Source organism: Athene cunicularia, assembly GCF_003259725.1.
Source record: "Athene cunicularia isolate RWA chromosome 23 unlocalized genomic scaffold, athCun1 chr23_part1, whole genome shotgun sequence".
In the NCBI taxonomy this organism is placed as follows: Eukaryota; Metazoa; Chordata; class Aves; order Strigiformes; family Strigidae; genus Athene; species Athene cunicularia.
Window position 1 is genome coordinate 3641388 of NW_020799130.1, and position 21437 is coordinate 3662824.

Sequence of the window (21437 nt, forward strand, 5' to 3'; positions counted from 1 at the left end):
GGGACTCTGGGTGCAACACATTCCTTGCAGTGCCGTCAGATGAAGGATGCTCTCCTTTATCTCACTGTGTGGCCAGAGCCCCTTGCCATAACTCTGTCGGTCTCCAAGCCAACCCTTGTATTTCTCTCATGGGAGAGCTGATGGGATCTCATCAGTGGCATACAAAGAATGTTAAAACCAGAGCACAGTTCAAACTTTTATTTTTTTTTTAATGCCAGCCTACTTGTCTGTTGTGAAAAATGGTTCCCCCCATGGGAACAATGCATGCAGCTGCCTTTATAGAAAAGCATTATTTGGGAGGGCACGACTGGCATTCATGTATTCATAAAAGGAAGACCACATCTGATAAATTTGGTGAATGCTCTCAGTATGTTACTGAATCGATAAACAAGGGACAAAATCAACTGGGAGATAATTTATCTGGATTTCATAAAAGCTTTTAATCTTGGCCTGCAGAATAGATTGATCTGCAAAGACAAGAATGAATGCTATGGATTGATCAGTGGAGTCGGAAAGCACAGCAGAGGGAGGGAAGGAGGGAAATTAATTAAAAATTGTCTATGTACAAGGAACTCTCATAGTCCAGAAAACTGAGGCAGAACTCCAAGGCCCACAAGCTCTGTTTGAAACCGAGTGCCGTGATCTGTCTCATGCAATTGCAGCCATCATCTCAAGAAAGCGCTTGCTCTGAGTTGTAACCTGCAGGTATTTGGAAAGGGCAGGCTAGAGCAGAGGTTCGAGTGCCCCTTTACTCACTGAAAGTGCTGTGTTGGTGGAAGATCTTTCTGATTTGGGGCTTTATGCATTTGCGTGAGGGTAGGAATCGTTTATCATGCAGATTCAGCAGCCAGGAGCATGTATTTTTTAAAGGCGCGTTTTGAATGCAATCGTTTTGACATTTGCTGATCGTCAGCTGCGTAGGTAGAGCAAAACTTGTTCCAGGTGAGTGGGTTCTTGAGCGATTCAGTGACCCGTGCCCGTCTGTGGCTGCTGTCTGTGGTGGGGGGGGGCACACGGATATGGTGTAGTTTGTCTCTCCGTGAGCATGCCCACGACAGGCAGCCTAGAGGCTGCGCTCCCCTCTGAGCCTGCAGGCTGGGGTGAGTCTTTGAATGACCCAGAATACCTGCCTAATGCAGGAGATGCATTACGTCTGTCTAATGCACTGCCCTCTCCACAAGAAAATGGAGAAAGTAATTTTTCCACGCGGCTGTACAATTTTCTCTTTAAATAAAACCTCTCAAGGAGCAAATTTTTGCCCTAAACTCACAGCTTTTTGCAAGGCATAACCCAAGACAGGGTTGGGTGGATGGATGGACAGTACGTCTGCCCCAGCTGATTTACATATTGTCAGCTGGTGATAAATGGGCAGTTTGGGTGTTTCTCTTCCCTTCAGGCTCCACCTGTCACTGTAGAGCAAATAAAAGTGCTGTGAGATCTGAGACAAAAAGCTGTGTTACACTGTGGGTGAGGACTGGGAGACTTGAGTATCTGCCTGCAATCTGTTCCCCTTAGCTGCCATTTGTGCGTGCAGACTTTGCAGTCAAGTATATCATTATGTATTTTCAGAACGGAGAAGCATCCTTGTTTGAGGTGAACATCCGCTATATTGGAGGACTGTTGGCCGCGTACTACTTGACTGGAGAAGAGGTTTGTTTCAGCAGCCCTGCATGTCTCACACAGTCACCGATAACGAACTGAAAGGGTTCTCCAGCAGCTTTTCTCTGAGCATCAGATAATCCCTCCATAACAACAGGCTAAAACCTATCGTTTTTATGAATATCGAAATGCCACTAATGTTCTTTTAATTAAGTCTCACATAATTACCTTGCACACACCGTGCATGGCTCGTTTGCAAAGATCTTTTTCTCCTGTGGGCAATTCTAGCAAGACATGGTTTTGGTTGGACACATCGCTCCCCAGTGACATGCAGTGATCTTTGTGCCGGTTCCTTTGTATTCTAAACTTGGGCAATATTTCATCAGACATTCCGGATTCTGCCTCAGACTATGGAAGGCAGCTGATTAGTGGCAGGTGCTCCAGACTCTACCTGGACAGTCTCTCTGTAGCAGTAGTTTCTCAGATAAAGTGCCCTGGGGTGCAAGGAAGGAGGGCAGGGTACCTGTATCCTGCCAGCTTGTGTGACAGGGTGACACAGCCCCCCAGAGTGTCCCCTTGCCCAGCAGGTGTGGGCTCAGTGTCACAGCCCCTCGAGCAGCCCTTCAGTGGGTTCTCCCATCCCTCAGGAGCCCTGGCTGAGGCAGGAGGCTCTCGCTGCCACTTTCCTTCTTTCTCCCCAGCCCAAGCAGAGGCCAGGGCTTAATGCCATAATCTGTTATATAATGTGACTGGACTGGAATTTTACAGCTGTAGAGAGATGAAGAGATTATTCCTTTGCCCTGGAAGTCTTAGGCAAGCAGAAACTCTGACTCCAGGGGGAGTTTTGTGGGTGAAGGAACTGGAAGATTGGCTCTTAAATGAGAGCTTAGCTCTCGTGCCATACACCGACTGTGGCTGGGTGCTGTCCACCATAATAGGATGGGATGGCTCATCACTGCATAGTGGCACCATTGATCCGTGGAGTCACAGGAGCGGCTCTGTTACTTTAGTTGCATTTTAAATGAGTTCTAGGAATGACTTCTCTCTGTGATTTCCCTCCAGGGAAAACTCTCAAAGACTCAGTGCCCCGACTCAGGGCCTGTCTCAGTCACAACTTCAACAGGCTTCAGATCAACAGAGCAAAGAGAAACCATATTAAACCATAAAACTCCAGCAGTGACCTCTTGAAGTTCAGTCAGCAGTGTTGCTCAGCAGCCAGGGCAGTGCCTGTCATATACCCAGTTAGTGTCACCAGGCTGAAAGGCAAAAATCAAGTCCCTGTCTCTAGCTTTCCGTTCTGAACCAAACCCCTATCTCCTTGTGAGTGCATCAAAGGTCTGCAAGCCCACAGGAGAGCTCAGGTTTCCTCAGTGCTGTATTTTTAGAGCAATAAATTCTTGCTTTCTGAGAACTACTGTGACAGCTTGGGCTGGTATAGGGGGTTAGAGGTAAAAGGCTTGTGCTTTATCTCCTAAGTCACTTACAGGCTTCTCTTGATCAGGACTAATCTCTGGAGGACAGATTAGTGCTTATATCAGTTTGTCCCAAAATAATTGTGTATGATGGCTTTGTGCTGCGAGCCACCGTAAGCTATAATTTGATTTGAAAGCCCAAACCTGAGGCATCACAAATGGAAAAGGAGCAGCTTAGCTATGAAACCATGAATCCTTCCTGGAAAAGAGTTGCAAATAAAAGATTGTTTGTTGGAAATCATGTTTTTTACAACAGAAGATGACACAAGCTAGGCAAACCCATGTTGTAAATCTTAACAATGCTTCACCCGAGAAGGACTTCTTTTGATTTTAATTCAGTCATTTCACCTCCCCGTATCCTCTGCCACCCTGGGAAAAGGGAGAAATTTGTCCCCAAAGAGTACTCTTTGGATCAGTTCAGATCATGGAAATTTGCCGCTGAGTTACTTGGGGTGTTCTGAGCTCTGCAGCTCCGGCTGCTCTCATCCAGGCTGAGGGTTTGGCAGGGGACTTGGGGCCGGTGCCCTGCAGATTTTTAGAGGACATTCAGGTAGGTACCAGAGTTCAGCATGACTTTTGGTTCAGATCTATCATGTAGTGGAACTAGGGCAGCAGCATACCTGAAACGGTAGATTCTTGCAGTGCGGCAGTTCTAGCTTTTTATAATGGTGTGTTTGAAAAAGGTGGATTTGAAAGAATCCAGTGTGACTAGTATTCGCAACCAGTCCATCAAATATTTATTCTCTCTTTTTCTTTTAACAGGTGTTCAAGAGTAAAGCTCTGGAACTTGGAGAGAAACTTTTACCAGCTTTTAACACCCCCACTGGTATCCCACGTGGCGTCATAAATCTGGGCAGGCAAGACACACGTCCTTACAAGCATGTCATTTTATTACTGAGTGTTTGTAAAAGACCAGGATTCAAGCAGGAACGGCAGCAGTTCCTCAGAGGTGCCCCCCTCTAGTGCAGATTCTTCGAGGTCATTTGTTTTGCCAACTCAAAACCAAGAGGTGCCTTGGCAGAGATTGCAGGTGACTCAAGTTGAACCCAGATGTGTTTTATTAATTTTGGGCTATCCACAGTTTCTTCCTCTACCTCTTGGCAGGGCTCCCTGCTGCAATAGCATTTTCCTCACTCTCATTTTCTTTGAAAGGTTATTTGTAGTCTGCACGTAGCATGCAGTGCTCTCTGTATTTTTGCAGTGTGCCCACTAGATGCATGTGAATTTACCCAGGCTCCGTGTTTGGAAAAATTGGGAAAGGAACTAGATGGGACTGGCTGAGTTTTGCTGCTAGAAAGCGGGGAGTATACAGATCCTCTAGTTCCCTCCCTGCCAGCAGCACCCAGCCAGGTGTGTATCCTTCACTTAGAGCCACAACATTTCATGTCAGGTAGGTGGTGTTCTCGCGCTGGAGGGCAGCTTCGAGGCGGCTGGGTTAAATACCTTCCTGAAGGTCTCTCAGCAAACAGATTCTTGCTGTAGACAATGTTCCCTGCCAGTAAGGGCTCATTGGCTCATTTTGATGCCTACAACCAAATCCCCCAGGGTAAAAGCTGCATGCTGGCTGAAACAGCAGGAAATGTGGGTTAACAAAAGCCTTTCATCCTCACCTCCTGCAAAACTCAGAGCAGCAGCCCTGAAAATAATTTCCATCTCATAGCCCAAATCTCCCGTTTGGCTTGTGTCTCTGTGAAGTGCAGGATTTTCGAATGTTTGGCTCACACGGATACATTCCTCAAATATCTCTGTCACCCTTCAGTTGTCTTATTTGCACGTGATCCCGGGGAAAATTTGAGCCACCACCACGACTTTAATTGTCTCTTTTTATAGAAGAGACATTCTGCTTCCTCTGTGGCGGATAAAGACGCGGCATAGACTAACCTTTCACAGAAATGCCAAACCCTCCCCTGCCCTTTGTGAAGGCAATTGAAACAGACTGTGTCTGCCTAGACATTCCCAAAATGTTTTGCTGATGACCTTGACTAAGAGCAAAGTAAAATCAAAATAACACTGAGCCCACAATCCAGAACCTGTAGTACTGGCTTGAGCTCTGGCTTCAGGGCTGTGAAACTGCTGTGAGGACTCGGAGTATCAGTTGATTTAGGAGCAAGGATGAAGTGAGCTAAATCTGTAGTCTGAGTACTGCAGGAGCATAATGAACAGCCAAAGGCTGTAAAACCCAACGGGAAGGGACTTCTTCCACGTGAGCTAGCGTGTGGAAGTGGAAGCAGAGGAGAGGGAGGGGGTGCTGTGAGAGCACCCTGACACACATGTCAGGGCCCAACCAAAGCCTGGAAGAGTTTTGCAAGAAGGAATTCTCTCTCCAGTCCTACTGTTGGAAGGATGTGCTAATTCCAGAGAGACCTCATCATCTCAAAAGCGGGAGAGTCTTGCAGCATGTGTAGGCTTTTGTTGGTGGTAGCTTGGAGGGGGTTGTGTGTTTAAGAATGACATTGAAAAATTTGAAACAAAGAAAAGTTGCCGTTAAGTCAGTTCTGTGTATACATTTTTGAGGACCCGAGTACAAAGAAACCCACCCCCTCCAGCTCTTCCCATAGCCAACTGGCTTTATCTCTTCCTATCACCTCATACCAGCTTTTCCTCTCGTGTCCCCTCTCCGCTGATGTGCTTCCCTGTGGCCTTCTGTTTTCACACAGGCACTGTATCATATCGCACACAGGCTTGTTTTCCATCCTGCTGGTCCAACTGCCACGTCGTCTGCCAGGTCCTAGCGTACATTGTCTTCTCAAGCTGCTGCTCTGTGCTCTCTGCCTGGGTGTCGCACTGTGATTTCTCTCCTGATGCCTCCTGTTCAGGTCCCTGGCCCCTGCTTTCCTTCACATCTCCCCTAAACCTTCTGTACATCCAGATTTTTCCTCATCATCCTCTCCCACTCTCTCTCTTGACTTGGCACTGATTTCCTGCTTTGGATTTCCGTGAGGGACGGAGATGATACAACCATTTTCAGTCCTTGCTTGCACTGGGCAGTGTTTAAGGAAGACCCACTTATCTGGGGGATAAAGAGAGCTCTGGGAATTTTTTTTGGTCTTGAGGACCAAGGTCCTTTAAACAGTAGTTTCCTCGAAATGTTATAAAACAGGGCAGCTATGAACACCCAGTTTGTCCAGTCTGTAATGCTGAAAAAATGTTTTCCTGCAGGGGGGTCATTTCAGGCTGCCCTTTAACCCAGGGACGCATTGCAGATGTACTCTGTTTCCTCCAGACCACCTCTCCTTGAGTTTTTTACCATGATTTCTAACCCAGGGCTTGCGTTCCCAGCAGCACAGTCCTTGCAGGCAGTGCTTGGCTGCGTGTTTGGGACGGAAGCTCCCAGGGAAGGGTTGTGTCAGCTGCTGTGACCCCACATAACCGCTGTCACAACAAACACGGCCCCATTTGGCTGCTTCCAAGCACTCCTCAGTTGAACTTGCTCAGAAAGCAGTTTCTGTTTGCGAGATCGTATTTGTTACAACGTCCCTTCAGTGCAGTAAATAATAAAAAAAAAAGAAAAAGTAATTGAGTCTTTATAGATATGAGCACACCATGGGATTGTTTAGCACACCCATCCCAGGGCTGGCTGCTGCCAGGCTCAGCAGATACATCCAGTGCAGCAGTAATGCCAAGGTTAAGCTGGTCACACTGGAGAACCTTTCTGCCTGCACAGGGAGATCTCTGCCATAAACCTTCGACGTTCTTGGGGTACCCGTTTCAGCTGCATACAGCGTTTTCAAACGAAAAGCTGGTGATACAACCTCCTGACAGTTTGCAGGGAAGGCTGACGTTTGGCAGCGGCTGAGCAATTTGAAACGGCATGAACATATTGCTTATCTAATGGTTCTTTTTGTCTGGAGGCTAAACAAACAGCTCTGGACCTGAAATGGTTTTCCGTATATCACATGGAGGGGAAACTTTTTTTTTTTTTTTTCCCCTCTCTCAGAAAGATCATTAGTTTTAGCCTCCTGTAAACAACAGAAACCCTTTCCTTCTAATAGTCAGGCGCCATCTAGTGTTACCCCCCCCCCTCCCCTCCATCCCTGGAAACCTGTTTCCTCATCAGCATCAACCGCAAACAGCGCTCGCAGATAGACCTGAAAATCCCAAGGCACGTCGCTTCTGAGATGGCTCAGCCAAGCTTCCCTGGGCCAGCAGAGGCTGTTTTGGGACCAAGGCTTAAGGATATTTGGCATTTTCATGTCTGTGTAGATTTCAGAGAGGCACGGAGCTGTAATCTGTAGCAGTGGGATGCAAGAAGAAAGTGGTGGAATTAAAAAGCAAATCCAAGGGTGAAGCTGTTAGTGCTTGGAAGAGCCCTCCCACGTCCTTTGGTTTGTTTTCCTTCAGACTGAAGGGAGAAGTGATGCCCTCCTCATCACCACAGTGGACTCCTTGCGTTGCTTCAGTGCTGATTTCTCTCTTTGCATGGATTTGACAGGGTGAGGGGAGACAAACAGAAAACTGAGAAGGGATCCCAGTACATCAAAAGTAGGAACAGAGACACTTTATATAACTGACTGCTTCAGTGTTTGCCACCTCTTGTCGCTTTATGCTGGCCCTCCTGTTCTTGCAGAGCACATGAGATGAGCACCAGTGGGGTGTTTTCAGAGTGAGCTTTGTCCTCTGCAGATGTTAAGACTCCCCATGGCTTTTCATTACAGTCAGGTTTGCCCAATGGCATCTTTCCCCGAGTGTTGATGTCACTGTATCCCCTTTCAAGCAAACGTACACAGGGAATGTCAATGTCAAATATATATAAAGAGTGTGAAATCTTGCTGAAACGAGGTGCTTGGGGACAGTCTGCACTCTCCATAAAATAGCAGGCTTGTTGGACTTGTGGGACATTTGAGATGCGAGAGTTCAGGCCAGGCTACTTACAGACATATTTTATCTCAAAGTGTCTTGTGTAGGGCAGGTTGTCGGTGTTCTTCCAAGGGTTGCTTTGAGTTTGGGAGGGAATACTCTCGCACAAAAACTGCAGCTTCCCAGCATGTGCAGTCTGTGTGTTTGCCCTATCCTAAACAGTCCTGTGTAAAACTATTGCCCCATCCCACTAGAACTGCTCCTGTGAGACCCTAGAAATCTGTGTATGTCCTTTCCATGGCCCCTGTTGAGACCTGGTGTGCAGTGCATGCACACAGTAAGGCAGGATCTGCACTGGGGCGGTGGGGGACCTCAGGCTTTGGCTGTGTTTTCCTGGCAGTGAAGGCTCCCTTTTCTCTCCTTGCAGTGGCATGAGCTGGAGTTGGGGTTGGGCATCGGCTGGAAGCAGCATCTTAGCGGAATTTGGTACCTTGCACTTGGAATTCCTGCACCTCTCGGAGCTCTCTGGCAACCCGGTGTTTGCAGAAAAGGCAAGTACTTCCCAGCTTGGTCTTCAGTGAACTGGTCTCTCCTGGGGTCAGTGCTGGGGAAGAGCGGCACTGCGGGCAGCAGACAACATGGCAACAGTGTGTTCCTTCTCCCCAGTACCAGTACAACTCGCCAGAGAAACCTTCCAGAGTGGGACACGGGGTTCAGAAACCCGAGTCTTGCAGGCCTCGGAGCCTGCTACACACCAGCTCCCTGAAAAAGCCACAGCAAGCTCCCGTCGGAGATCCCATCGCACCAATAGCCCTTGGAAAGCAGCTTCCCCTGTGTTTTCTTTGCCCATTTGCTGTAGCCCCTTCACCTCCCTCTCCCTCACTTGCAGCCACCGGGGTGATGGGGATGTTTCTCCCAGTGTCTCAGCCATGTGAAGTTGTAGCAAAAACTTGCTCAGACAAAGACACGGCCAAAATTAAACCATCTGTCGGATGCAGGCTGCAAAGATAATTGTTAATTCTGATATCCTAATAGTAGTGCCTTGTACTTGCAGACCTTTTTACTCTAAACAGGCATTAAATGTTATGCTCTAGCCAGCAAGATTTCTGCTGAGGTTTCCAGTGTAGGACAGATCTGACAGTTGACATATTGGATTCCTTTTGTGTAACTAGTAACTGAAAATCTATTAATATTATACATTACCTTGAGCTCTTTTTTTTCCACAAGTGATCTTATAGTGCATGTGAGAGCAACTTAATAAATATGCTGTTGGATACCAGCAAGTCATTAGCTTTCGCTGCACATCCCCGAGGAACCAGCTTTGATGGAGACAAATTGTTCCAGTTAGAATCCAAACTGCCCCCATGAGCCTGAAGGAAATGGGGCCTGTCCAGAGTCCCACGGTGGGGTGAAAACAGACAGTGGTTCTAGGATTGCCAGTAAAAAGCTCAAAATGGTACTTTTCCTGGATATTTCCAGTGCAGGTCTGTCAGTTGTGAAACAAGAAGAGAATTTGAAGAGGAGACAGGAAAGAGAAGGAAGAAGCCAGGAGAGCAAAACGGAGAGTAGGATGGAGTGTAGGGAAAGCAATAAGGGAAGGGGGGGGTGAGCAGAGGAATGTCACAGAGGGGTGAGCAGGAGAGAAAAACAGAGGCTGAAGGAAAACTGGAAGCCCAGGAAACTCTGTAGGGAAGGTAAAGAAAGACTGGTGATTTGAAATAAAGGAGACAAGCTAAAAAATCCTGAGGACAGTGATAATGACAAATTGCTCAGAGGAAGGGGGGAGCTGAGAAAAGACTGGTAAAGGGAACAGTGGTATGGAAACCAAATGTGTGCTAGGGAAATGAAGTATGTGGGGGGAGAGCTGAGCACTGAAAACACAAGGGCAGGAAGATGCACTGTTAAAATCTAGAATTGCATCCGTATTCCAGGTTCAGACTGTGGCATTTAGAGCCAGGGTCAAGCCTCTGTCCCCAGCCTAACACATTTTCCTCTTTGCCTTTAAGCCCATAGAGGGGTAAGGGCAGAACCTTTCTAATGGATTCTTCTGAGCTGAGCATGCCTGGGGTGTGCCACAGAAAATGTACCACATTCATCCTAACACCCTCTGAGAGAAAAAATGTAGGATGATGTGGGCTCAAACAGCCCATCCTGTGGGAAATTACTTCAGAGAAACAGATCAACTCATTAACTTGCAGCTTGAGACTTGTGTGATTTTAGCAAGAATAAAGTCCATCTGTGTCTTTTATTCAAACATGTCATTAATATGCCATGCTACTAAACTTCAGTAAATATTATGCAGCCTGACGACTTACTTGGAAGCACCGACTTAAGTCTGTAGCCAGCTTTTGGCGTACAAATTGTCTAATTTTATAAAAGGTTTAGAGTGTGTTAGCTGCTCCGTAGGTTATAATAGAATATTTATGCTGCATACCATTTAACTTTGTCCCTTATGGGAAAGACCTATTGGATTTAATGGGGGTGAAACCAAGGGAGGTTTTAGAGAATAAGTACGGCTGTTCTAGCATATTAAAGGAGCTGTCTGTTGTTGAAATTAAAGGCCCCAATTCATCATGTTAAGTGACCACATGGTGAATTTAAGTACTGTGTGAGTCACTTATCCCTGCCACTCCTTTCTCTTTGGATCATGGAAAAAATCACACTCTGCATCTCATACATTTCCACCCAGATCCCAAATCCTTGGGATTGCTTCTAGACCACTGTTAGTGAACTGCTTCCCCTTGCTCACTGAACTGGGGCCTTGCAGGGTTTTTAGAATCATTTCTAAAATCCCACAGAACTGGATAAAATTGTGCTGAGCACTCCAGCCCAAAAGCTTCTCCATCACAAGCCTCTCACCGAGAGCCATGTCACTGGGTTCTGCCTGCACGGTGACTCACAGCTTTAGCAGCTGCGGGACTTGTTCAGCCAGGGATCAGCGCTGGTGAATTACACAGTTCTCAGCAGCAGGACAAAGCAGTCGGCTTTTGCAACAGGGAAGTAACATGCTTCTTGTCTCTCATCTTTCCTAGGTGACCAACATCCGGAAAGTCCTGAACAGAGTTGAGAAGCCTCAGGGCCTTTATCCCAACTTTCTCAGCCCGGTGACAGGGAACTGGGTGCAGCGTAGGTATCACTCTGCATTCAGAGTCCTGCCTGGAACATTTCAGTCTTTCCATTATTCTTTAGGAAGCAATAGCAACTGTCAGAGCAGCAAGCCAAGGAAATGTCTTGTCGTGCAGCCTGTTATACATGTGATTAGATAATGCAACCCGGTTTGTAAGATGCAATATAGTAATGTACACTTATTCCATCAGCCCTGTTTCCAGCTGAGTGTCTCACCTCCAGAGAGAATTAAGGCCTCTCTTGCACGGAGGAGGATAATGGTACATGGTTCATCACACAGATATTAGAAATCAGCACATCTCTTTAAGACCTCATCCTGCAGTCATCACATAGCCCACAGACCTCCTTGGGAGTTGGACGGGAAGGCTGTGAGCAGAAGTGCTGTAGGATTTACCTCCTGAGTGTGCTGCAGCAAGGAAAGAACCGGCTGGAGAGGCAGAGGGCTTTACAGATCCCCCTAGGGTGTAGGGATGTGTTCTTGTGTGCATTCGTGTACCTGTTACCGTGGTGCCTCTGGGTAGTGCAATTTTGTGCAAGAAGGGTGAGACAAGTTTGTGTCCTTTTCTCTCGCTGGGAATCCAGCACTGACCAGCACTGCAGACATGGGAATAGATACTGCTTCGATATGAAAGAGGAGCAGTAACAAGGAAAGGGCTTGAAAAGAGCAAGGAAATATTAGAAGCAGTATACCCAGGGAGAGATTATTTACTGTCCTGCCCCTTCCTTACCCAGAGAAGAGACCGTACCCCTCTTTCTGTGCCCCCAAAGGGCAGAAGCTTCCCCTCTGGTAGGAAAATGTGAGGCCACTTCTGCTGCTGTGCCCCAGATCTCTGACCTTAACTTTCCACTCTTAAGGATTTGCTTGTTTTGGCAAGGGAGAGTTGCTGGATTTCATGTTCTTCTGTCAAAGGAAAGTCTCTTTTTGCAGAAGCTGTTTTTAACCTGTCAGCGGATTACTTTGAAATTGTTTAAGCAGTTTTCTATGACTCATTGCATTACCTTGTGTCCCCGTGTGTCGGTTGCTCTGCTAGATGGCTCCGGAGCTTTCTAGCGACTGTGTTAATAGATCTGTTCATAACGGACAGGCAGTTGCATGGCTGCCATCGTCTGGGACAGTGAGAGCGCTCCAGCTGGGAGCAATCCCTGACCTTTCACTGCCATAGCAGCACCTCTAATGGTCATTGGCAGGGCTTGGTTTGAAAGGTGTCCCAACAAAGCGGCTGGGATGGTTGCAGTTGTCCCATGAAACCAGAGCTGTCCTTTGGTGCCACAAGGAAAGAAAACAGGCGTCTGTGTTTGTCCCATTGATTGATCTTCCAAGTTATCCGGTCCCTTTGTAAGCAGTTCAGCTTCCTCTCCACATTTGTCTCTGCAGAGTTGTTGCAGTATGTTCCACTTGGAAAGCTAATCTCCCATCCCCTACTGCACCCCCGAGATGCCATTTTCTTTAGGTTATTCCCAAGTGACACCCATACTTCACATTTTACCAGACTCGAGCATTAGTTCTGCCTATTCATTGGTTCTGAGAGGAGAAGAAGTGCCTGTCTGTTGCGATAATTGATCATTACAGAATCTTTGGGAAACTGAAGAGCTGTGCTCTTAATTCAGATGGTTAAAATAGTCAGCTTGAAACTCAGTATTCATCTCTTCCGCCACTAATTTAATTCTATTTATGTCCGCAGATTTAACTTCATTGTACTGACCTGCTCCCACCCCTTCCTGACAGATAGAGGGACCTGTTGCTGGTTCTGGGAGCTTATTAAAAGTAGCTTCTTACTTGTGCCGGGATGGGCTGATTTATGCAAAAAGACTAGAGATAATCTCTCCTAGACTTTCACATCACGGGGGCAACTCATGGCACAGGCTGTTTGTGGCAGTTGCTCATAATACGACCTTGTGGTCTGAATCCATATTCCAGTGAGGGAAAAGGCTCATCAGCCTCTTCTGCATCTCCAATACTGCTGGTGAGAAATAGATTAGGACCAAAGTAGGGAGGCAGCTGCAGCCTGCCACAGAGATGTTCCCTGTAGGTGCCAGGCTCTCATTTTCTCTCTTGTCATTAAAGCTCTTTGTGGGAAGCTGTTTTTCTTGGAATTGCTGTGATTTTCTTAAAAGGTGTATCTTTGACCTGTCTGAATGAGCAGATCTTCTAAATGAAGAGGCAGTGCTGTACCTCTTCTGAGTGCAGTTGTTACCTTTAGAAAATTAAAGCACGGTCCCCTGCTGAAATAAGAGGTTTGTTTATGCAAAGTGCCTAGGAGGCAAATGCTGGCAAAGCTGATGCCATATGGAAAGCAATTATGTACCAGAGCTCCTGCTTTGGTGATTTTATGAATGACACACTTAGGATCACAGAGCTTCTCTTTAAAGACAGGCTGTGCAGCCGGTGTTTGCAAATAGTCTGTCCTCTTTTTTTTTTTTTTTTTTTTTTCGCGTCTAATCTCATTGTTTTGCTATGGATTATTCCATGGATCATTGGACACACTGTATCAGGGATATTTGCTCTTCAGGTCAGGAAAATGCATGGCTGTTGATCTCTTCTGGCGGTAGGATTTAGCATTTAGAATAAGCCTCAGGACTTTAGATATGTACAGTGAAAGGGAAAATAAAAATCCGAACAGCTAACTCCAAAAACCCTGCTGCATCTGCTTACATTTAAAATGAGGATCTTGCAGACACAGAGGTGGACACTGTTAATTAACAGGGATGGTTCAGTCCGTGGTGGGTAATTTGTCTTGCTCTTCTAAAAAAGGGGAGTGCTTGGCTGCTTGAAAGAATGAATGCTGCTTTTCCCCCTGTGGTATAATTTAAAGATATAAATCCATCCAGCGGTTCCCCCCAGGCAGAAACTTGCAGCTGTCATGCCCATTTCACTCTGCAATTCCTTAGCATCCTTCTCTCCAGTAAGGTCATAGCAGAGTGTACTCTGAGCAGATAGCCTTGAAAATCTGATTTCTGCAGAAGAAAATATTCAGTGCACATCCTTGTACCTGACTTTATCATTTTAACACGCCAACAACCCCACCCTTCCCCAGGGCACGGGGTCCCACCACGAGCCAGGAATACAAATGGCACGATGGAGAAGTCCCTACAGCAGCCCCTCGCTGTGGGATCCAACATGTGTTCTCCCTTTTCTGAGGCAGAGAGGCATCACCCAGTGGATTCCTATAGGCAGAGGTCTGTCAGTCCCTGCCATTGCTCTTGGTTTACAAGGCTGGGATTTATGATGATTGCTTCATAAACAGGAAGCATCTTCAAGTTGCAGTGTAAATAACTGTTGCAAAATAAGACCTCTGAATAGTTTTGGTAAGGGATACTAATGCTTTGTAAAATGACAGAACATTTTTCTTCTGATTGCACTTTCCACCTTTCTTTTTGAAAAAGAAATGCTGCAAGCTCTCCCCAGGAAACTGGAAAGAGGAAGGAGAGAACAAGGGCATTAAATAGGACATGGTTGTTTGCTCTTTGTAAAGCAACTGCTCATTGTATATCATGAACCTGAAGTTCTTTTCTGGCTTTCCCACTACAGACCACGTCTCCATTGGGGGGCTTGGGGACAGCTTTTATGAGTATCTCATCAAATCTTGGCTAATGTCAGACAAAAAAGACTCTGAAGCTAAAAAGATGTACGACGATGCACTAGAGGTAAGGAGCAGGCTGCTGCTCTGTATTTTTTGTGGGGGACATTGTTCATCAAAATGTTTCAGGCAAAAATGTCTTAGATCTTTGGGTTTATTCACTCCTGTCCACTAAGTGAGATACTTAAGAAGTAAGTTGTACTTGCTGTCCACTAAGCATCCTGAAATCCTGATTTTCATCCCTTTAGGCAATAGAAAAGCATTTGGTCAAAAAGTCTGCTGGAGGATTGACATACATTGCTGAATGGAGGGGTGGCATCTTGGATCACAAAATGGGCCACTTGGCTTGCTTCTCTGGGGGCATGATAGCGCTTGGAGCTGAACATGCTGGAGAAGAGAGGAAGCAACATTACATGGATCTTGCTGCAGAAATAACAAACACGTGTCACGAGTCTTACACACGCTCAGGTAAACCTGGGGGCTGCCTAGAAAATGTTAGTAAAGGATCACCTACAGCCTTAGGAGACAGCTTTCGTGTGGCAGAAGGTTTGCAGGAGGATATTTGGTGCTTCAGCAGCATCTGCACCCCTGCGTGTGATTTTTCACTTCTCTTTTCTGGGATATCTAGAGGAGAAAACAGTTTCATGTAGCAGAGAGGTGGAGCAGAGGGACGGGCAGGTGTGAGCTCCTGTGGCAGAGCTGGGAAATGAACCCAGACCTGAATCCCAGTCCTGCCTCCCAGTCATACATCTAGCCTTCTCCCAGTGAGACTGTAGTTTGTCTTTCCACATCCCTTTGCAGGCCAGAAGGGGAGATTAACAGATTCATTGCAGGGTGTCCCACTCTATGGAGCAGAGCAGCTGAGAAGCCCGACAGGACAGTGTTGGAGACCTGCAGCTGCCAGTAGGAACCAAAAAACCGAAGTTGCTCAGCCTCTCCCAGCTCTCTTTGTATTTCACGAGTCCACTAAAATCCGTTTCACCACGCAGTGTGCTTAGCAGCCAGTGCTCTGGGACAGCAGTGAGTGGTGATGAAGGAGACCCGGTTAGTTCTCTGCCTGCAGGGCTTTCTGCAAGATGAGCTCGCTCTGGACACTGCTCCTTTCTCTGTAGGCAACTGCAGCTCTTCTGACACTGCAGGCAGCGAAGCAGCAGTCTGTTTTCCAGGACCTTGTCAAACCCAGGTCTGTCTGCACTAACTGTTCCCACAAATTGTTTCACACCATCACCACATCAGCAAGACCATATTGGCAGCCGGTGTTCAGCATGTTTGCCCAATAAACTTCAAGCTAACCTGAAATGATGTTTGCAAATAACTCTTTTTTTTTCCCCCCCCCCAGCACTTTACAGAGCTAAAACAAGCCACCCGAACTAATAACCCTCTGGTTGTGAGTGCCTGGAGCCAATTTTCACCTTCAGCAATATCCATCAGCCTAGAAAGGGCAGTAGCAAGCCTGCCCACACTGGTTACGGTGCTGTCATTTCAGCAAGCTCATTGTTTTGCAGAGAATGTCTGTGCATGTCACCCTGACTCTCAGCAAATAGTCCAGCCAGCAAACACTGTTAGATCCCCGCGCAGACAGGAGGGCCCAGGGGAAGGTGTGCAAAACATTTAGAGAAATAAAATGACTCCCTGAAATGCAGCCTTGTGGTAGACACATGGGTGCATGCAGCAAGAGAAGCCTTGTGGTATGAACACGAGCAACCTCTATGCTCAGTTTTCCTGCGTTTCAAATAGGCAGAGGCTTGGTGTGGAAAGCAGGGATCTGAGTGAGATGTGCATGTAAGGGACACTCACAAAGACAAGGTACTCTTAATGTTTTATTTATAAAATACCAGTGAAATTGATTAAGACATCATCCTGATGTCTTCTTTTCCAAGAGGCTGCTAGTGGAGCAGAAGGAAAGGCAGAAGTGATTGCAGATCCCAAGTCCCACTTACTACAGCCTCCGTGCCGCAGCGCAGGCGAAAGGGCTCAGGCTGGGGGACTCTTAATTGTGAAATAAACCCCCTGCCTGGGAGCAGTGTACCAGCATCTCTGTGATGGCAGGGCCAGCTGCATGCCTAGATTTTCCTTTGAATGTGTTTTCTCTTCGAGCCTTTGCGACAGGATCTACCTCTCTGTTCTTTCTCCTCCGGGTTCTGTCTTCAGTGATGAACTCTGTGCGCAGGGTCAGGGGCAGTGCAACTCCTAGGAGCGAAGAGCAGCAAGAGTGTTCAGCCGTGGGGGAGATTTATGCCTCTCCATGCTCAAATCTGGTCCAAGTCAGTGTTTTTTCTGTTGTATCGATCCTCAGCAACACTTTCTCCTCACCCAGCTAGCCCCCAGTCATACCCCAGAATGGGCAACCCCCGGAGTGGCCGTTCCGCAGCGCCTGCACTCTGGGAGTTGCCCCTGTTCTGACATCAGCTGCGAGGTTGATCTGATACACAAGCATGCCTGATCCGCTCCTCTGACCTCACGCAAACCTTAGTTAAATATTGACAGCCTGAGCAGCAGAAAAGCCCCTGGACAGTCTGTTTACCTGCTTTCTCCTCAAACTGATCATTGCACGCGTGTGATTTTGTCTAGATACCAAACTTGGCCCTGAAGCCTTTCGCTTTGATGCTGGAACTGAAGCCATGGCAACCAGACTCAGCGAGCGCTACTACATCCTACGTCCAGAAGTGGTAGAAAGCTACATGTACATGTGGCGGCTGACACACGATCCCAAGTACAGGCAGTGGGGCTGGGAGGTTGTGAAGGTACGGTTGGAAAATTCGCAGTAATAACTCCTACAGGTTGTTGGGATTCTTACAAATATCTTCAGTCAATAAAAAGAGCAGAAATTATTTAAATCATGTTAGACACACGTTAGCAGTGGGTCAGGAATACACAAAATAGCTCAGTTTAGTGTGGCGTCTTGATCACTCCGAATGTTTTCTTCTCCCTTTTGGGCTGTGCTGAAATCAGTCAGTCAGAACAGCAGAGGTTTATGGAGAGGAGCACTGCCAACAGCGAAACCTGCTATTAATGTAACAGCCCTCAGCAAAAAGGAGTCAACCTTCCATTTGAAGTATCTGGACTGCTCAGAACCACTGGTTCGTAGCTGACCAGGGAAAAATCAGCAAACCTGCCTTTGCCCTTTATCTTGTCTGCTTCCCACGAAGACCTCCCAGCCAGAATGTCCCTCACCTCTTTCTAGCTCACGCAAGAGCCCGTTGGCTGCTGCCCCACATCCTAGCAGGGGCTGCTTTTTCGTGGCAGAGCTGTCATTTGTCAGCTGCCCTGGAAAAGAGGCTTCGCAAACGCCTGGAGTTGCCACTTGAGATCCGTTTTTGCTATGTGTGTAACGTCAAGGTCGATCAATCAACTCACTTAGGTGGTTTATGTTTCTCTCGCTATTTCATTAGAACTAGCTTTATTCCCAGAGTCTGGAGTAATCACCACGCTCCTCAGTGAGGGACAGAGGCTACTATAAACCTGGAATTTGATTTGTAAAGCTGACTTGTAATGCAGCTGATGATGATTAATGAGTTACTCCATGCTACTGCGCGTTACTGAGATTTCTTTTCCTTTCTCAGGCCCTGGAAAAACATTGTAGAGTAGAAGCTGGTTTTTCTGGCATCCGAGATGTTTACACCACAACCCCAACCCATGACAACATGCAACAGAGTTTTTTCCTCGCAGAGACTCTGAAGTAAGTCTAGTATGACAGAGGCCTTTCAGATTAGCGTAATTCCTGCAGCATCAACACTCTTGCCTGCTTAGTAAGTCTCTAATAATAAGGGGGAAAATTTGTCCTCTGCGGGGAAAACTGGGCAAGGCTATGGGTGCTGCAAAGCTTTGGTAGTTTCCTCCTGTAGAACCACTGCTGTCATTGGCACTCTCGTGATTTCTGCTCATGTGCTGGGTTTAAAGGACTCTTCCTGTGATTTAGAGCTGCTCTAAGTGGGGGGGTCTGACTGTTGAGCTCCCTTGAATTAGCTCTGATGGTTTAAGCGACAGCTGTCTCCTCTGCCAGGTTGATGTCCTGCATACAGAGGAGGCATGGCCATGGCCGGAATGTGCTGCCCCTTGGTGCAGATCCGCCTTTGGTGGTAGCGTGAGCTGATGTTTATGGGGTGCCTGAGTGCAGATGCCCATCCCCTTTTTTGCCACCTTTGCTCCAGGGCTGGCAGTTTTCAGGCAGGGTCTCAGGAGATGTATCCCCATAAACCCTGGCAGGTGAGGCCCATGGCAGCCCCCAGCACAGTCCTGCAGACAGCGCTTGCTTGTGCGTGCTCGGAGTCCCACTTGAATTGCCTTTAAATCTCCCTCTGTGTCCATCTCCTTCCCACCCACCCTTGCCTTGTGGCTCCAGGTACCTCTATCTTCTGTTCTGTGAAGATGACGTGCTGTCCCTGGACGACTGGGTGTTCAACACAGAGGCTCACCCCCTGCCCGTCAACCACACGAACTTTAAAGCAAGTGTGCAGTAGTGAGGCCATTGCCCAGCGCCCTGTTTCTGCAGCGTCGGCGGGTGACTGCATTTCCTTTCCATTAAAGGAATTCGCATTGTTCCTAAAATGGTATTTTGGGGCACTAGTCCAATTCCGGACAGTATTATATTGGGAAGATGAAACCATGACGTAAGCACCTTCTTTTCCTCTGTGAGGAGCTCTATTAGCCTGATAATGAGATGTTTATTCTGGGCCATATTGTACACAGTTCATAGACATTCCTTTATACAGAGAATTTATATGAAATCCACTGACTTTGCTTTATAGTGGCCAAAGGACTGGAAGTTTGCCATAAAATAGACTTCACACACACACACACCCCACACACACACACATCTTCCTTTCGTTTTTCTGTTTTGTTTTTGCCTTTTATATACTCTTGGATTTATCACCTTTCTAACTGACAGTTTTCAATAGACTGTGCTTTCTAGGTGGTAGGCTCTTCAGGAGGACAGGATAGGAGAATGAGGAAGAGGAGTTGCCCTTTGTGTGAGACAGCAGCTGAAGTGTGTGGAGCTCTGCCTAGGGGTGACTGAGAGCTTATGGGATGGGTTAGGATTAAAGAGAGGACAGATAAAGGTGACATTATAGTCGGTGTCTGCTATGGGCCACCTGACCAGGAAGAACAAGAGGATTGGGCCCTCTGCAGGTAGATAGGAGCAGCCTCAGGTTTGAATTTGCAAGCCCTGGTCCTCATGGGGGACTTCAACCACCCTGCTGTCCGCTGGAGGGACAGCATAGCAGCACAAAAGCAATCCAGGAGGTTTCTTGAGTGGATCGATGATCAATTCCTCCACCAAGTGGCAGAGGAGCTAACAAGGAGAGTTGCTCTGCTGGACCTCATGCTCAGCAGCAAGCAGGGGCTCACTGGGGATGTGAAGAACCAAGGCAGCATTGGCTGTAGTGACCATGAGATGGTGGAGTTTAGAATCCTGAGGGCAGGAAGGAGGGTGAAAAGCAAGCTCACAACCCTGGGCTTCAGGAGAGCAGACTTGGGCCTCTTCAAAGTTCTGCTTGGAAGAGTCCTGTGGGATAAAACCCTGGAGGGAAGAGGGGCCTGAGAAAGCCAGTTAATATTCAAGAATCGTGTCCTCCAGGCTCAAAAGCGTTCCATTCCAATGAGCAGGAAGTCAGGCAAAAATGCCAGGAGGCCTGTGTGGATGAACAGAGAACTCCTAGCTGAACTCCGAGATAAAAAGGAAGCATACAGAGGGTGGAAGCAAGGATGGATAACCTGAGAGGACTAGAGAAACATTGTTGGAGCATCCAGGGCTGATGTTAGGAAAGCTGAAGCCCAAATGGAATTGAATTCAGCCAGGAATATCAAAGACAACAAGAAGGGCTTCTATAAGAACATAGGTGACAAAAGGAAGACTCGGAAAATGTGGACCCACTGCTTAACAAGACACAGAAGATGGAAAAGGTCAAAATACCAAATGTCACCTTTGTTTTTACTAGCAAGACTGGCCTTCAGGAATCCCAGGTTCCGTAGACCGGGGAGAAGGGATCAGGTCAGGGAATAGTTAAGCAAACTGGACAGACATAAGTCCATGGGCCTTGATGGGATGCACCCACGAGTGCTGAGGGAGGTGGCAGATGTCGTTGCAAGGCCACTCTGGGTAATCTTTGCTCGATCACAGTGACTGGGAGAAGTGCCTGAAGAACAGAGGAAAGCAAATGCCTCTCCTATTTTCAAGAAGGGCAAAAAGAAGGACCCAGAGAATTATATGCTCATCAGCCTCATCTCAATCCCTGGGAAGGTGACAGAGCAGCTCATCCTGGAAACCATTTCCAGGCACACAAACAACAAAAAAATTCTTCAGGAGTAGCCAGCATGGCTTCACCAAGGGGAAGTCACACTTGACCAACTTGATAAACTTCTGTGATGAAATGACCATCCTGGTAGATGCAAGGAGAGCAGCAGATACTGTCTGCCCAGACTTCAGGAGGGCCTTTGGCACTGTCACAGGAGATGCTGCTGTATGGGGTGGGTGAGCAGCCAGTGAGGTGGGTTGAAAACTGGCTGAACGGTTGGATGTAGAGGTGGTGATCAGTGGCACGAAGTCTAGAGGCCAGTAACTAACGGAGTATCCCAGGGGTCCATACTGGGTCCAGTCCTGTTTAACATCTTCATTCATGATCTGGATGATGGGGCAGAGCACACCCTGGGCAAGTTTGCTGATGACCCAAAACGAGGAGGGGTGGCGGATACGCCAGAGGGTCGTGCTGCCATCCAGGGGGACCTCGACGGGCTGGAGAAGCGGGTTGATAAAAACCTAATGAAGTTCAATAAGGAGAAGTGCAGAGTCCTCACCCAGGAAGGAACGACCCCGTGCACCAATATCTGCCTGGACACCTGCCTGAAAGCAGCTTGGCAGAAAAGG

At 47.4% G+C, this 21437-nt stretch overlaps 1 protein-coding gene across 1 annotated transcript in view; it reads left to right on the forward strand.

Moving 5' to 3' along the window:
* Positions 1-20225, forward strand: part of MAN1C1 (mannosidase alpha class 1C member 1) — a 43177-nt gene extending 22952 nt beyond the window's left edge. Inside the window, exons 3-11 of the mRNA XM_026863294.1 lie at positions 1570-1650; positions 3834-3928; positions 8296-8419; positions 10901-10994; positions 14524-14639; positions 14821-15040; positions 17144-17316; positions 18136-18251; positions 18915-20225. Coding sequence (XP_026719095.1) covers positions 1570-1650; positions 3834-3928; positions 8296-8419; positions 10901-10994; positions 14524-14639; positions 14821-15040; positions 17144-17316; positions 18136-18251; positions 18915-19032 — 1137 coding nt within the window. The 3' untranslated portion in view covers positions 19033-20225. The remainder of the gene's footprint in view (positions 1-1569; positions 1651-3833; positions 3929-8295; positions 8420-10900; positions 10995-14523; positions 14640-14820; positions 15041-17143; positions 17317-18135; positions 18252-18914) is intronic.
* The last annotated feature ends 1212 nt before the right edge of the window (positions 20226-21437 follow it).